Raw genomic sequence first — 17,321 nt, 5'->3', positions numbered from 1 at the left:
AGTTTCTTCTTTCCGACTCAGACGAGGGCGAAGATGACATCTTTGTCTCGTCTGCCCAGGCTGCCAAGCCTGGGGCCATGTCCGCCTCCCCGGGCGAAGGCGAGCCACCGCTCCCCCGCCTCAGCATGGACCTGCAGGCCGTGTGCCAACGCGCTGCATCCAAGCTGGACATCCCCTGGCCTGAAGCGGCCAGAGAGCCCTCCAGGTCTAGATACGAGGGAAAGAACTTGCCCCAAGCCGCGAGGCTGACCAGGCAACTTCTCCCCGTATTTCCAGAGCTGCTGGACGAGGTGTCGGTCTCCTGGAGAGACCGCCCCTTCAGCAGCAAGGCCCCAATCCAGGGAGCCTCCTCTCTGGACTGTGAGGGCATGGAGAAGCTCGGGTTACTCCGCATGCCTCCTATGGAGCCGCTTGTGGCAGCCCACCTCCAACCGCGGGTGTCGGCGGCCCCGAGCAGGAACCCCACACTGCCGACAAAGGCGGACCGGTTCCAGTCCGCAATGACTGAACGGGCCTACAAAGCAGCTGCTTTGTCCGTCAGGGCGCTGAATGTCTCCTCCATGCTAACCGCGTACCAAGCGGAGCTGTGTGCGGACATGACGGTGAAGCCTGAACCGGCCGTGTGGGAGGAGATCATGGCGATCACAGACATTTGCCTCCGCGTACAGCGCTGTGCAGTCCAGGCCACAGGCAAATCGCTAGGGATGATGGTGGTGCAGGAGAGAGCCAGATGGCTGAACCTGACAAACCTCCCCGACCGGGAAAAGGAGGACGTGTTGGACATGCCAATCGTCCCTGAGGGCATATTCGGCTCCGCTCTTGCCTCCATGCAACAACGGTGTGAGGCCAAGAAGAAGGAGGATGAAGCTCTCCAGCTTTGCCTCCCTCGGAAAGCCCAGCCGCCGCCCCCAACGGTCCTGCAACAGACCTTCACTCAGGCTACCCCGCACTCGGCCCTGTTCAAGGTCCTGAGATGGCAGAAGCCACAGCCCGCCCCCGGTCTCCCACCGAGACGCGAGGCGCGGACGAATTGGCCAAGAAAGTCCCTGGTCCCGGCAGCAGCCACACAGGCGCCGCCGACCCAGACTTTCAGTCACCAGGCGAGGAAGAAGAAGAGGGCAGCCTGACAGCCTTCCCTCCCCCCCTCGGGGAAAGGGCTGGAGGTTTCCTGTTCTCTTTCAGCCCTGGATCGTGTTCCACACGTATCCAGCACCCATGTGTTTCCGGGGGACAACCACGCTCCCGCCTTCCCGCCGCCTCGGGTGATGACTGCACGTCATCCTCCAGTTCGCGCCATGAGGGAAGCAGACTTCACAACACTGACAACAGTTCCTGCCAGTCGTTCAAGTGACACAAACACACACAAGGGTCTAAAAATAAAATGTTTGCCACTGTTGCTTCCAGGCTTAAAGCCAAGGGCACAGTCGAAAATATTAAAAAGACAAATAATAATGTCAATAAACAGTCAGGTGACTGCCCCGCTTCTGAGAGTGGCTATGAACGCCTCTATCGGAATGCGGACGGTGGACGGGTCTGTGAATGCACCATCACCGCGCGCATGCGCAGTGTCGACCGAGGTTGTCACCCTAGAGCGCCACCGTGTTCAGACACTAGAGGGCGCCATAACACAACCAATGCGGTCACAGGGTGCAGACAACAGAGATATGGTGACATCCCCGCTCGCTCTGAGGAGCGAAAGGTGGAAAATGCTCACATGCTCTGCTTGGGTTTTCAAGACGATATCACGGGGCTACAGACTCCAATTCGCTGTCACCCCCCCTCGCTTCTCGGGCATTGTGCAATCACATGCCCGGGGAGCGTCGGCTCACATTCTAGAGCAGGAGATTCTCTCGATACTAGAAAAGAAAGCCATATCCATCGTACCCTCCAAACGGAGTCAGAGCGGCTTCTATTCCAAATATTTCCTCGTTCCCAAACGGGGAGGGAATGGAATTCGCCCCATCCTAGATTTAAGGGCTCTGAACGGGTATCTCAGAAAATACAAATTCCGGATGCTCACTCACACATCCCTACTGCGTCTCGTGCGTCAGGACGATTGGTTCACATCAATCGACCTGAAAGATGCGTATTTTCACATCCCAGTATATTATCCACACAGGAAATATCTGAGGTTCGCTTTTCAGGGTGTCTGTTACGAGTACAGAGTGCTTCCCTTCGGTCTGTCTCTCAGCCCACGGGTGTTTGTGCGATGTACGGAGGCAGCGATAGCCCCGTTAAGACAACAGGGTATTCGCCTGGCAACCTATTTAGACGACTGGCTCCTTCTGGCACAGTCGGAGCAGGAGGCTATTATGCAGACGAATATCCTCATGAAACACCTGCTCGACCTGGGTTTTGTAATAAACACAGAAAAGAGCATGTTGTCCCCAGCCCAGTCGGTGCTCTTCCTGGGCTTACGCCTGAGCTCGGTGCCCTTCACAGCCCGCCTGTCAGCGGAGAGAGTGAGAGCCTTCAGGGCTTGCCTCGCTCGTTTCCAGCCACGCAAATATGTTCTCTTCAGATCGTGTCTGCGGTACTGGGGCTCATGGCGTCAGCCATCCTAGTAGTACGTCTGGGCCGCTTACACATGAGGGAATTTCAGCGCTGGGTAGCTGCCCTCAGGCTAAACCCCGCGCGTCATGGCGCGCGGAGAGTGATGGTCACTGTGCACTGCGTAACGGCGCTACGCCACTGGCTGCACCCGACTTTCCTGGTGCGAGGCGTGCCTATGGGTGCTGTCTTATCGCGGAAGGTGGTCACCACGGACGCATGTCTGACGGGCTGGGGGGGCATATACGAAGGTCGACCTGTGAGGGGTCTCTGGAGCAGAGACCTCCAACGGTCACACATAAATTATCTGGAGCTCTTAGCGGTGTTTCTCACCCTAAGACGCTTTCTGCCTTTTCTCAGGGGACATCATGTCCTCGTGAGGACAGACAACACGACCACAATATCGTATATAAACCGCCAAGGGGGTTTGCGTTCTCTACAGTTACACATGCTGGCACGCAAACTGATCTTATGGAGCTGCGGACGTCTCCTCTCTCTGAGAGCGACACACGTACCGGGAGTGATGAACCTCGGGGCAGATCTGCTGTCCAGAGGTGCACCACTATACGCAGACTGGACTCTACATCCAACGATTGTGAGTCAGCTGTGGGTGCGTTACGGCCGGGCCGCGGTAGATCTGTTCGCATCAAAAGAAAATGCTCAATGTCAGCTGTTCTTTTCAATGCGCGATCTAAATGCACCGTTAGGCGTGGACGCGCTCGCGCACGTTTGGCCCCCGGCCCTTCTGTACGCGTTCCCACCCCTGGCTCTAATACCTCCAACTCTGGCCAGAGTGAGAGAACAACGCCACACACTGATCCTGATAGCTCCACACTGGCCTGCAATGTACTGGCTGGCGGAGATATATCAGCTGCTGTGCGGACAGCCGTGGCAGCTCCCGCTATGCAGGGACATACTATCTGAGGCGGGGGGGATGATTTTTCACCCACACCCAGAGCACCTGGCGCTATGGGCCTGGCCCGTGAGTGGTATAACCTGAGTACAGTGGGGCTGCCTCAGGAAGTGATAAACACTATTCAGAGTGCAAGGGCTTCCTCCACCAGGGGTCTCTATGACTGTAAGTGGAGGGTGTTTGAGGAGTGGTGTCTTCAAAAGAAACACATCTCTTTTCAATGCCCTGTCGGTGTGATTCTATCATTTCTACAGGATCTGATTGATAAACACAGAGCTTTCTCCACGATCAAAGTGTACCTGGCTGCTATTGCCGCATGCCATGTGGGCTTTGGGGGAAAGACGGCTAGCCAACATCCCTTGGTCTGCCGTTTTATGAAAGGGGCTCGCCGGCTCCTCCCCGTTTCCAGGTCATTGGTGCCCCTGTGGAACTTGACAGTGGTTTTAGATGGGCTCGCTCGAGCTCCATTTGAACCCCTGGAAGACGCTGACATGAAGCACCTGTCACTGAAGACAGTGTTGTTACTGGCTCTGGCATCTGCCAAACGAGTCAGTGATATTCACGCGCTCTCTGTGCATCCTTCGTGTACTCAGTTTGCCCCGGGGCAAACGAGAGTATTGCTGAAGCCCAACCCGGCCTTTGTGCCTAAGGTGGTTGGCTCATGCACTCCCATTGACCTTGAGGCATTTCCTTCACCGCTAGGTTCCTCTGGGGAACAGCGGCCGAATTTGCTTTGCCCGGTTCGTGCTTTGCGCACTTATATGGACAGGTCGAAAGAGTTTCGGTGCAATGACCAACTCTTTGTATCTTGGGCTAACCCTCATAAGGGCAAGCCCGTTACCAGGCAACGGCTCTCCCACTGGATTGTGGAGACGATTGCTCTGGCTTATACGAGCAGGGTTTGCAGGCACCAACGGGCCTGCGCGCTCATTCTACTCGTGGATTGGCTACATCCTGGGCTTTGTTCAAGGGTGTTTCCATTCAAGACATTTGTGCAGCAGCGAGCTGGTCCTCGCCGCTCACTTTTGTCCGCTTTTACAGGCTAGATGTTTCTGCTCCAAGTGTGGCCCGCGCAGTGCTGGGCCCCGTATTGGGACAGGGTTCTACCTGTTAAGTTCTGTTTTTGTGTTGGTGATTTTCGAGATAAGCATGTCTGGCAATGCGGGAGTCTCAATATCCCATAGTGAGACATCGAACGGAGTGTTATGAATGAGAACTATAGGTTACTTACGTAACCCCAGTTCTCAGAGTAACATGAAGTGAGATGTCTCACCTGACGGCCCTTCTTGCTGAGGCGAAGCGAGAAGAGGTGCTTATTTTGAATGACGCCTGCGTCGTGGCGCAAGCTACTTATAGGGTTGGTGGATTCCCTGACGTTGGCGTCAAGATCACCAGCCAATCAGGATTGGCGTAATGAGATTGATGCTTCTGGTGCATATGCGTTGAGGCGCATCCCATAGTGAGACATCTCACTTCATGTTACTCTGAGAACTGGGGTTACGTAAGTAACCTATAGTTTCCTGCTCTGCTGCTTCCTGCTCAGTGCAGTCTCTCATGGCTTTCCCTTATTTTCCCCTCTTTCTCTTTTCATCATTTTCCTTACAATTTGTCTGTCTGTCATTGCCTTTCTATTAGTGCTTTTTCTTTCCTTCTGTCTTCTCATGATTTTCTCCGTCATTGTTCGTGTCATCACACATCACACGTTGGTGTTTTTCCTTTCCTTCCTCCGGCCCTCGCGGCCCTCGCGGCCCTGTCTCTTTTTTCTTTTCCATCCTACATGATTTCCTCATCGTTCTATCACTTCAAATTGCTTGTTAAATTTTCATCTAGGGCAGTGGTTGGAATAAAGGCGACCCAGTGGCACTGAGTTCCAGTTCTAGAACGTCAGGCCGTGGACGCCGGCTTCTCCCTCAGACCCCCCTCACCCCGCGGCCCGGGGTGGCTTACAAGACTGCCGCCTCCTCTCCTGTGCAATTTGTGTCCGGCCGGCTGAGCCGCGGCCTGTCGGAGCACAACGCCCTGCGGCACAGCGGCTCCCCCCACCTCCCCTGTCCCGTCACTCGCATCAGCTCTGAGCCCTTCCTGGGAGGGGGCCACAGCGAGGCCCCCGACAGCCTCTATGGCAGCCTTCGGGACCAGCTGGACGTTTTTCAGGATGCGGTGTCACCGTCGCCCAGCCCCCGTGCCGGACGCTCATCTCGGACCGCACTTCCTAACATGATAGGAGACGTACTTCCTGCTCAGCAGCAGAACCTCGGGGTGCCCAACGGGTTCCACTTCAGCTCCGGGGGCAGCAGCAGCCCTGGCTCTGGGGTCCCCAGGTATTACCAGGAGGCAGAGGAGGACGAATGGTGCTAGCATGGCTTTAACCCAACCTTCTTAATGCTTCTTTGAGGATTTGTGATGAGTTTTATCATCTTCATTGGAGGTTTCAGTTTACATTGTCGATGTGTGTGTTCAATGCTGTGTTTTAATCCTAACTTGGAGAGCAAAGGGTAGGGAGAACATCTAAACAGGGAAAAAGGTTTTTAATATTCTAATGTGAACAAAAAAAGTGTAATCTTTATGAAAAGACACAAAGCATTATGAAAGAGTAGGCTGTTTGGATGTCTTACAGCAGCTGTCCTTTGCTTTGACTTCAGTGTTTTGTTGACACCACCATATTGACCCTCAAACAGCATAAGATAAACACAGACTGTACAACGGTGAATTCTTCTGATGTTGGAAAACAGACCGGAGGATTTAAATAAATGTTTGTTTGGTGTTAACTACCAGATCTACTGATCACATTCATTATGTACTCTGTATCCCAGGCAAACCAAATTGGTGATAACTGAGCAGTAAAGAGAGGTGCCTCAATTTTACATACAACAATTTTCAAAAACCTAAAACTGCATTATTTGTTTTTTCCCCCTCCAATTTTGGGGTAGCAAAGCAACCTGTGAATACAACATAGACATATTATTACGTTTTTATAAAGTTTAAAAAGCTTAAGGCGCAGAGATGCATACATGAGATGACATGCTACATGAGATTATTGTGGCACATGACTGCAGTCAGATCACTGCTGACACAAATGGTCTTTAGAACATGTGGCAGCACCGCTTCACTCTGTGCCCCACAAACATCTTCATGGAAGAGAGTAGAGACACATGCAAAAATAACCTTTGCATTATAATATGAATATGGCTAAATACTCACCAACTCTATCGGCAGGTTAGAACTTCACCTCCTCAAACTTCAAAATGACAGCCAATAGCACAACACATGTAACAGGCATTAAGCTAAAGAGTTCCTTATTGATTCTAGCTGTAGCAGCAGGTTTGAAAGCGTTTGAGAGTTGATAAGGGGGTTTCAGCTTAAAGAAATGGAACTGCAAGTCACGGAAACAGGACAGAATGATCAGTAGTTGAGTGAATGAAAGCATGATAGTGTACAAACAGCTGTGTTGTTCTTAAGTTTAGAACTTTACCATTCCATGATGATGCCTATTCCTTTATGACATTCCTTTTGGGTCAGTGGAACAGACAGATGCTGTCGTACAGGCAGCGCTGATTGTTTTGTCTGTCAAAGAGAGAAGCAACGCTTCGTACAGGACTGAAAATGTGCTTTATATGAAAATGTCCTTGTAGATTTTTTTTTTTTTTCATTGTGGACATTTTTTATATTACATGAAAAATACAAAGGTGTGGTTTATGTGAACTGCTTAAGGTTTGCCATTGTTTCAGATCAAATGTTTCTTACAAACATTCTTTGCGATGTTTTAAGACAAAGTGCCTATCCTTCTAGATATACTGTAGAAAAAAAGATGCAATGTCAACTGTTTTCAAATGCATCCTCACTTGAGTAGATGTTTTGTTCATTCCTTATGTAGCAGTGCAGGAAAATATGTTGTACAGAAAGCCTTATCTGCAAGACAAGAACTCTAGCTACTGTGTGCTTCAAAGGCAGGAATGGAAAAATGACCTGATGAAAGAAGATTGTTTTTCTTGTTTTTGAATAATCACAAAATCTTGCTTCTGAGGAGGAGTTAGAGCAGGGCCGGCCCGTAGCACTGGCGTTATAGATGTTCGCCTAGGGCGCCAGATCTGGGGGGCGCTGCGCTGGTAGCTCTGGTAGTAAAAAAAACATGTTTGACCGTTGGTGCTCATCCTAATTTTCGGCCTTGATGTAACAATATTCATAATTAAGTAAATGTAACACCCTTTTCACCCCGGTTACACTTTTCATTTGCCCTGTAAGATGGGTGCTGTAAGTGATGAAAGTGGGGGATGTTGGCTTATCTGGCACCCGCAGCTCACAGCCAGAGTGCGAGTGAGAGAGCGAGCGAGCTAGGGAGAGAGGGAGGGCGAATCGTTACAGTGCTGTTGTTATTAGAATCTAGTGCTAGCTGCCAGATAAAATCTCGCTTAGGGCAGCACATTGTCTAGAGCCGGCCCTGAGTTAGAGTCAGCTTTGTGAAAACATTATGCGTGCATTAAAAACTTTAAACTTCATTGTAACGTGCCAGTAACGCACTCTGCATGTTCAGATGAAAGGCCTGGGACTTGGTGAGCATGGTGTGCTAGCTAGCTGCTTCACTGGACTGAAGAATGTGTCGGTTAGCTGAGTGTGTGGGTCAGCGTGTGTGGTTTAGGAAGTGTGCGTTGTGATTCAGACCCAGAGTAGCCGAGGGTGATCTCTTTACTGCTATTTGATTCAAGTTGGGCCCTGTGTGTGTGCGTGCGTGCGTGCGTTAGGGGTTTCACCAACTAATCGACTAGTCGACTAGTCGACTACCTTTACCACTAGTCAGCGCTGTAGGCCCTAGTCAACTAGTCGTGAAAAAATTGAGGTAAACGAGGTGCTGCAAAATGCTACAAAACACGTCCGACATTCTTATGTATGGCAGTACTTCAACGAAGATGTAACCAACTCCACAGTGAAGTGTCAGTTGTGTACAGCTGTACTGAAGTACAATACAAATGCATCTGCTATGCGCAACCATCTGAAGATGAAACACCCGCTGCCGACAGCTAGCACTAGCAGTAATGCTAGCACCAGTGAGCAACGGACCAGCGTCAGCACTGAACAGAGGCAAACGAACAGCAAGAAAACATGGGTCAACAGTGATGCGGGTGATGAGCTACGGGATTACTGCCAGCGGACACCGCATATCCCCACAATGGATAATCCACTGGAGTGGTGGGCAGAAAACGTGCACCGCTTCCCCCGCTTTTGAGGAGCTACCTGGCTATTCCAGCCACAAGCACCCCGAGTGAGAGGGTTTTTTCCCTCGCAGGCAACACTGTCACCCGAAAGCGGTCAAGCCTCCTTCCCTTACATGTTGATGCGTTGGTGTTCAAACCAAAAATATGGAAAGGTGGACGTTATCGTGGAGGACAGCGAATAAAGTGTTGCGCAATGCGCTGTTGCGCACTGGATTTACTTGGCATGTATGTAAACAAGAGTTTCTTGCTGTCGATTTTGGTGAGTCCAGTTACTGTTTGTTATTTACTCAGCCATGTAACACAAATTAAAATGCAGTGTTTAATGTTACTGTATGAGTTCCAATAGAAAATACAGTTGTAAACATCTCTTTGTGTGTCTTTATTATGACGTAACGACTAGTCGACTGCTATTTTGAAAAACGTGTTGACTAGTAAATATTGGTAGTTGTGAAACCCCTAGCGTGCGTGCGTGCGTGTGTGTGTGTGTGTTTGTGTATGTGTGTTTATTAAAATAGTTCATCTCTGATTGATGCAATTTTACTGGCGATCCTGTTTGTCGTGTTTTTGTCTTTTTCCATACTTGTGGATTACGGGCAAAACATGTATGTTGTGATGGACTATTACGATATTGCAAGCATGTGTAGACATCAGTCTTTGGTGTCAGTATGGAAAAGGTGTTCTCCTCTAGCTACCAGTTTGTGACATTCCCACACAGAGGAACCATCAAAGAGAGTGACTAGTAGAAGAAAACAAACCATTATACATTAGCAACATTAGCTTTGTCCCAATTCCATACTGCATACGAAGGCAGATGGTATGTGTTGGTATATTCACAGAAAGATAACTTAAAGATGTGATAATGGAAGGAAATGTGCTTGACTTTTTGGTGTGCTGATGGACAATACTTTGCACACGATGGCACTTAAGGTGCACAGAGTTACAAAAAGCTGTTGTCTTGGCCTCTGCATATAATATCAATCAACTTTCTTAAAAAAAAAAGAACTTTATCTTATTTACAGTAAGATAATTTAGAAGCAAATTATGACTGTGTTCAGTGATGATGCCTAAAGAAGCTGAAGAAGCAAAAGGAAGTACATTGGTAAAGAGGTGTTTAATTGTAGCTTAAGCATATCATAATTTCCTAACAGAGAAAAATGATAAAGCACATCTATTTATTATTATTATTATCTGAAAAATAATATAGGGCTGGATACTGATTTGTGAGGTTAGGACTAGTTAAATGTAATTGTAAGAAATGGTATAAGGGCCAGGCATTAAGAAAACATTGAGTTGAATTTAATTCATATTTTAATGTGTCGGAATGTCAAGAATAAAGTTAAAATGTCAGACTAAAGGAAAAATAGAGGAGAACCATTGTTTTTGTTTTTTTACATTTTGAGAATAAAGTCAAGAAATTGAAAATGAATTTCACATTTCAAGATCAAAGTTGAACCTTTGGGAATAAATTATATCCTGAAAGTTTGACATTATTATATAATTGAGAATCGCACAATTCTGAAAATTGTAACTTGATTCTTGCAAAAAAAAAAAAAAAAAAATGGTGCATTTAATTGTTTTGCCCCTTATGCCTGGCTCTAATAGTCTTCCGTATATGTATGACGTACTGAACAGGACATGTTGCAGGGTAGGACTCAGTATCATCAGGCTCTCTGGTGGACAAACTGATGTTTGAGGGAGCCTTTGAGTGGTCCTACTGGCAGACCTGCTACCAAAGGATCTCTGCTTCCACTTTGAAGATAAATACTTGTAAATTGAACCTCTGCAGCAGCTGATTGGTTTGTTGAGAAACACTGAGCAGGTATTTATTTCTCAGTGTGTTACTGTTGAAGCACAGTAACACACTCCAGGGCCCGTCACACCTGAAGACAGGAGAGTAGGGCTATGCAACAAGAGAAACCCATTCCCATCCTTTCTGTAGCTTTACATGCTGTCTCTTCAGATCCAGGCTTCAGCATGATTGTGACCAAATGCTTTGTAGAAAATGCTATGAAAACAACATGCAAACAACGAGGACTTAAAATGAATAAAGGCACACAATGTAAACAAGGAACAGATAAAATATTGAGGATTTCAACAACTTTATACATATATTTGCATGCATAACATGTACGACAATATCAAAGGGAAACATCATTGCTCGGAATGGGAGTATGTCTTTTTAGATCACAATAAAAAAAGATTTTATGAACTGTGATCCCTTCAAAGTGATTCATTTATTTGAAAGAAAATATTATTTTCACGTAGACATATTCTTACAGAAAAGCTGTGAGGCAAGTGAGAAAAAAAAAAGGCATTTTCTCAGTCTTGATCCAAGCTGTTTTCTCTTCTGTGTTTTTTACTTCACAACATGAGTTGTTTTTTATCATCTGGGAGAACAGGTGGAAAAAGATGAATGTGTTTTTCATTAAAATATTCCTTCCAGCCACATCATCTGAAAAGAACTAAAAGCATTCATCTTTTCTCACATGCACTCTGTTGAGGCAGAATCTCTGCTTCGCGCCGTTCCTCTATGAGTTTGTTTTAAAAGAAGGAAAAGTCAAAGCACCAGGATAAGGGTTAAACAATAATCTGCTTTAATGGCAAAAACATACAATACATCACCCAATCACCTAATCACGAAGCACTCTGCAGAGTACTCCAGGCTCAGGTTCTACCACCGTGTGAGACACGTCTCAGGAACGGTGAGCGCCGAGCAACAAAATGATCACAACATGTATACACAGGTGGGGAGGAGTTTTATCGCTTGATCTTCCCTAGCTATTTGTTATTGGCGAGTTCACTTCTGAGCGAGCTAGCCAGTGAATTGGCAGTGTTCCATTGGTCGGTTTCACTTCTGGGCGGGACCCCAGGTAGTGAGTCAGCAGTTTGTTGATTCCATCTGTTGCTTCTGTGCGCGTGTGTGTGTGTGTGTTTGTCCCTCTGCCCTTAGGCAGATCCCCCAATCAATGATTTGGAGTCATGAAAGAGGACTCTTTGACAGGACACATACTCATTCCCCCTAAACATCTTCAACACACACAAACATCCTATCATGTATCCTTAACAGAAGTTAATTGTTCTTGTCGCTTAATGGCTTCTGTGAACTTCCTTTCACCTTGAAGTCAACTTACTAGGAATGAATACATTTTATTGATAAGCTCAAAAGGACCTTTATCTCGTTTACTGCTGGGTGACCCAAGTCTCAAGGCCTCTTTTGGGGTCTGTAGGAGGTAAATCATTAATTCTACAAGACTTGAACTGCCTTATATCTGAAAAATGTATCTGGGAATTCCCCTGTTAATTGCAAGGACTATTGATAATTAACAGAAAGACCCTAGGGGCCTCTTCTTGGTATCTGCTCGGCAGAATTCACTCAATGCAGAAATCACAAGTTTAACACACATTCTATATAAGGTGACATTAAAATGAATATACCAGATTGAACTTTCCTGCCATAACACGTTACTTTAATACTTCAAATAAGTCAAATAATACTTAAACTCTCAACACAATATATCGTTTGTCACCAAGACATGACAGTAATGTGCTAAAATGAAAAAGGAAATTGACCGGGCATCACTATTAGCAAATGGATCCTAAAATGTCTTTTTTTTCTCACTTTCCTTTCAGCGCTTCTTTTGCAGATAGATTCATTACTTAAGAGATTTCTCACTTCTCACACCAAAAAATTGTTAAAAATATGTGTACCTTGTATGAGACCTCTGTATTGAGTTTAAAGAATGTATTTGTGCCCAAGTCTGGAACAACCGGCGGCCAAACATTAGGAGCGATCCAATCGCTCTTACTTTGCCTCCCATTGGCAGTGTAGATGTGGCTTTTTGATGAGAAAATAAAAAAAATGTTTGCATGTTCTGATAATGTATGTGCATGTAGACTAATTAGTACTTTTAGATACTTGTGTTATTTTGTTGTTGATTTTTAATATTTGATATAAACTGTGGGGTTTGTTGAAAAGACACATTTCTATGATCAACAGTATTGAACATGTTGACAGTTCACGTGCAGCAGAGCTGGAACACTTCCTTTGGCTCTTTGGATTCAGAGATGTCTGTTCGCCTGATTTTATGTTTCTTGGTGAGACTTTGAAGTCTGCCGTTATTTCTACATTAAACCTTTTGTATGAAGCAAAGTTCCTTGAAATAAAAAAAGATGAAATGAAAGTTTTAGTGTTGGGATGCAGCTGTGGTCCACTGACTGAATTCAACCCGCTGGATGTGTCGGGAGGAGGTTTCTAATCTTGTTCAAATGGTTCAAGATGATCTTAAAACCTAGTAAGCATACTTTAGGTAAGATTTTTTTGTCAAATGATTTGAAATGTAGCTCTACTTTATTATGTCAAATCGTATTCTGCAAATCGACAGTGCAGATTAAAACATTTTATACGTTTCATTTATTAGGCTGTATTTTTTCTCAATTAAAAAACAATGGATGTCAGGGGACTTCAGGCCTCAGGTGGAGATGTGTTGCACAATACTACTAGGATAAAATCCAGGGCCCCCAGTGCACACAGAACAATCTGACGGCCCTGAGCTCACCACTAACATGGTGAGGGCCACCTGCTGGACATGATCAGTGTGTGGATACGTTACAGCACCTCTGTGTGCATCACGGCCTGAGTATAACGGTGCCATATGTGTCTTGTGTCAGTAGTTGGAAGAATCGATTAGTTGCTAAAAAACAAAAATAATAACTAGGGCCTATCTATAATATTTTCAAAATCAATCCTTCAGCGGCGTAAAACATTCACTTGAGAAAAAACAACAGCATTTGCCCTGTTTTTAATGAGATTATGAGTTCAAGGTTCCATTAAAAAATATATATTCTCCTGTTCTTTTGTGAATGAACACGATTATTATCATTCTGAGCAACAGTGCACATATTTAAATGTATTCTGTAAGAGCACCTTGTACAATCTTTGAAAATTGATTTAGGTCAGAGAGAGAAGATAGAACTTAAACACAATAAAATAAAAGCACACACATCAAACCACCAACGCCTTGGTTAATAAACACACATGTGATTTAATAGTTAAATTAAAATTAAAGTAATTTTTGCTCTTTTTATTTTGTCCAAGGTGTTTTGTTTTTTTCCTGAAGTTCCCTCATGAAGTGTTGCCAGCTTGACTGCAGTGAGATACACGTTCAACTTCTCACAGGCACGGCGCCAGGATTTTATTTCTCCTGGTGCTAAGGCGGGGCTAGACCAATAAGTGGGGGTGCTAAGAAAATAGTTGTGTATCAGGACTTCAGTTTCTTTGTAAGGAAGTGCTCGCTGTTTTCCATAGGATCCGACCAAAAAAAATCATTTTTGTCCATATTTTCTTTGTAAAACTTGTCATTGTATTTTTATTTTCTTGATCACCTTTCTTCATCTGAGACCTACTTTGAAAAAATTTAAGTGGCCAAGAGCTACTTGCATCACATCGCTTACATTTATTCACATAGCGCATAGCACTTGAATTAAGCAACATTTTCACGCGTGAAATTGCAATACCCAAAGCTTATCAAAAATATTAACTTCAAATCAAGGTCCAAGAAAAACGACAATTTCTCACATATTATTATGGCCCACATAGTAAGTACATCACTGAAAATTCACAAAAATGTCCAAGAAAAAAATTAAAATGTTCACGTCTTATTATGGCCCACATAGTAAATATATCACCTTAATCACCACCTTACAAGCATCTTATGGCACATGTGTAGAATAAGTGCATTCACTCTTTTTTACAGTTAGTGAGATGACTGTCACTGCACTCCACCATATATGCTGGAGTGTGTGCACTTAGGTTTACTCTAATAGAGTCATTTAAATGTTCATCACTCAGTCTTGTTCTGTGCGCAGCTTTTGCGGGCTTCACGTAACCCATATTTGACTATAAATAGCGAAAGAAACGCCCCGTATATTAATTTAGACTGACTGCATGAAGAAGATCGCAGGAAATGCCGACAGAACATCTAAGAAAATACATTTCACACTGAGTCAGATTTTGGTTATTTTGGGGAGTCGGAGAAAGGTAAATCATATTGTTTGTTGGATGCAGTTTGAACCAGAGTAGCAGCATGAAGTTCGGATCGTCACCAAATTAAATAAGGGCGCTGTTGGTGAAGTCCATAGGGACTTGGCTTGACAATTTGAAGGTCACCAGTTCAAGTCCCGGCAAGACCAAGGCAGTAGTCGAATAGTCCATTTAGCTTAGGAACCTTCCTAACGGAGTGAAATGACCCGGAAGTCCCTCAGTGGCAGCCATGATAAGTGCCGTTCCAATTCTCTAGATGATAGGAAAGGAGGTTTCAAACTTCCTTTATAACCTCCTTTAGCTTAGGAACCACTGGAACTCCCTTGACGAAAGGAGAGGAGAAAATGCTGCCCCACAATGCCTTGCAGCCGCAGCATTCGCCATCACACAACAGTCGGCCGTTCACGGAAACAAGCGATTATGACCGAGAAATTATATCATGAAAGTTACAGTGCTTATTAAGCATTTTAAAACGTATGTGGTAAGTTGCCAAAGTGCTTTGTTCTGAACGTTCATCAGTATTATAATCAAAAAGAGAAATATGAATGTTAGTTTTTACTGAAAAGATAAAAAAAAGTCAACATTTCACAGTCTTTACTGAGCTGTGTGGGGTTTGTTCAACTTTTAAAAGATGTTTGAATGGTGATATACACAGTGATAGATGTTAAGGACTAACATTTATAATAAATATATTTGTATTGATTTTAAGATATTTTCATACAATAATATGTATTGGGACCTTTTTTATTAATGTGGACCGGAGGGAGAGGGTGACGAGCATTTGTTTCACTTTCCTTTTTTATTTCAATTCCGAATTTGGTCATATGTTTCTCTGTTGTCCCGCATTCGGATTCTCTAAAGTACTGCAATCTCTTCTCCTAAATCCTTTTGAATTCTCCTATCCACTATCCCTTAACCCCGTGACGTTTCACTCAGAGGTCAAGGGATAGACGATAGGGTTAGAACTTAGGAGCTGATCTTTGGACTATTTGACTGCAGCCCAAGTGCTACCGAGGTGTCCCTGCGCCAAAGACATAGCGCGTTAGTCTATGTTTGATAACCGTGAAGTAGCCGAAATACGCCCTGCGAGCGCGGTTTCGAATCCCGCTCAATCCCTTGTATGTCAGAACATGCTTAAATGTAAAGGTGGAACTTATTTATTATTTTACCATACTTTTGGGTAGGTTGTGAATAAAATCAATGGGTCATTTAAGTTCTGCACCATAATCATCCGTGATTCATTGTATGTTTATATTATTGTACTTTCTAACAGAATCTAAATCTTCAAAGTAACTCATGTTATCAAATCAATGAGGTTTAGAGTAAAATATGAGCTTCTGAAATGTAGTGAAGTTGAAGTATTAAGGAGCATGCAAGTAAGTTCATAATTGTACAGTACTTCAATAGATGTACTTAATATAGAATAGTTCTTAGAATATAAATAATATGACAAATATGAGGATTATTGTTATTTGGTGCATTTATTATTATTACACCTTTTAATAAATGCATTAAAACTTAAGAACAAAGTATTAAGTAAATATAACAATAATGAAAGTGAAATATGATGATGAAATATTGAAAACAGAAACATCCAACCTTGTTTTATATTTATTTATATATTTAAAACAACAGTAATAATAAAAACAACAATTCTTACAATATGTATAGTAAATTGTAAAATAAATACTAATGACAAGACCACCAGTGTAAAAAAGAGTGCAAAATATAACAAAGTGAAAAATATATTAAAGTGAAAAAGTTGCAAAATAAATAACAAATATTTAGAAGAAGTTAAAAACACAGAAACATCCAAAACTGTTTTATACGTGCTATGAGGTCACAACAACATTGTAATACCAATATAAACAATAATAATAATAATAATAATAATAATAAAAGTGTACCATATATAACATAACATAAATAATTAAACAGCGCCATAAAATGTAAAGAAATAAAGTGTCAAATAGATAACAAAATGACCCACCTGCTCACAACATTTGGTGATTTAAGGTGCATCCCCTCTCTTTTTTTCCCATACCCTCCAGTCCTCATAGGGCTGGGTCTCCGATTCTTTACAGTACCAATTGCCAAAGTACTCTAAGTGGGCTGGTGGCTTCCTGTCTTTGTTGCAGTTTTTACAAATGATGGCGTCTGTCTTTTTGACAGACATCTTTCCTGATCCAGATTGCTCCCTGGTGCCACAATCTTTTTTGTTGCCCTGCTTCAGTGTGTTTTTGTGACGGGGTGGATAGCTGGTCTTCCTCTTGTCGAAATGCCCCAGTGCCTGCCATAGAGTGATTATTTTGGTGCACTTATCTCCACTTAAGGCAAGTAGGTGTTCTCGGAGACCAAACAAAAACTCTGGCAGCTCCTGAACGGCTCCATACCCCTCGATATTGTAGCTGACACAACCCAGATTGTGTTACAAGCATGTACATAAATATAAGAAAGGTAAATTGGTCCTTACATCGACTGAGGTGGATTGTTGTGAGGACTGGGTGCTGGTGGATGGAGGTGGCACTGTTGATGTAGGGACCACAGACTGTGAAGACAGGGTGCTGGTGGAAGACGAACGAGGGACCACAGACAGTGAGGACAGGGT

The 17,321-nt window shown here is 44.4% G+C and overlaps 1 protein-coding gene across 1 annotated transcript in view; it reads left to right on the top strand.

Moving 5' to 3' along the window:
• The window catches only part of LOC307044614 (voltage-dependent N-type calcium channel subunit alpha-1B-like), a 576,385-nt gene extending 563,517 nt beyond the window's left edge, over positions 1–12,868 (top strand). Inside the window, exon 50 of the mRNA XM_079689925.1 lies at positions 5,294–12,868. Coding sequence (XP_079546051.1) covers positions 5,294–5,821 — 528 coding nt within the window. The 3' untranslated portion in view covers positions 5,822–12,868. The remainder of the gene's footprint in view (positions 1–5,293) is intronic.
• The last annotated feature ends 4,453 nt before the right edge of the window (positions 12,869–17,321 follow it).

Source organism: Notothenia rossii, assembly GCF_949606895.1.
Source record: "Notothenia rossii genome assembly, chromosome: 6".
Taxonomy (NCBI): domain Eukaryota; kingdom Metazoa; phylum Chordata; class Actinopteri; order Perciformes; family Nototheniidae; genus Notothenia; species Notothenia rossii.
Note: the sequence above shows the minus strand (reverse complement) of the source record. Positions and strands in the feature narration are given on the sequence as shown.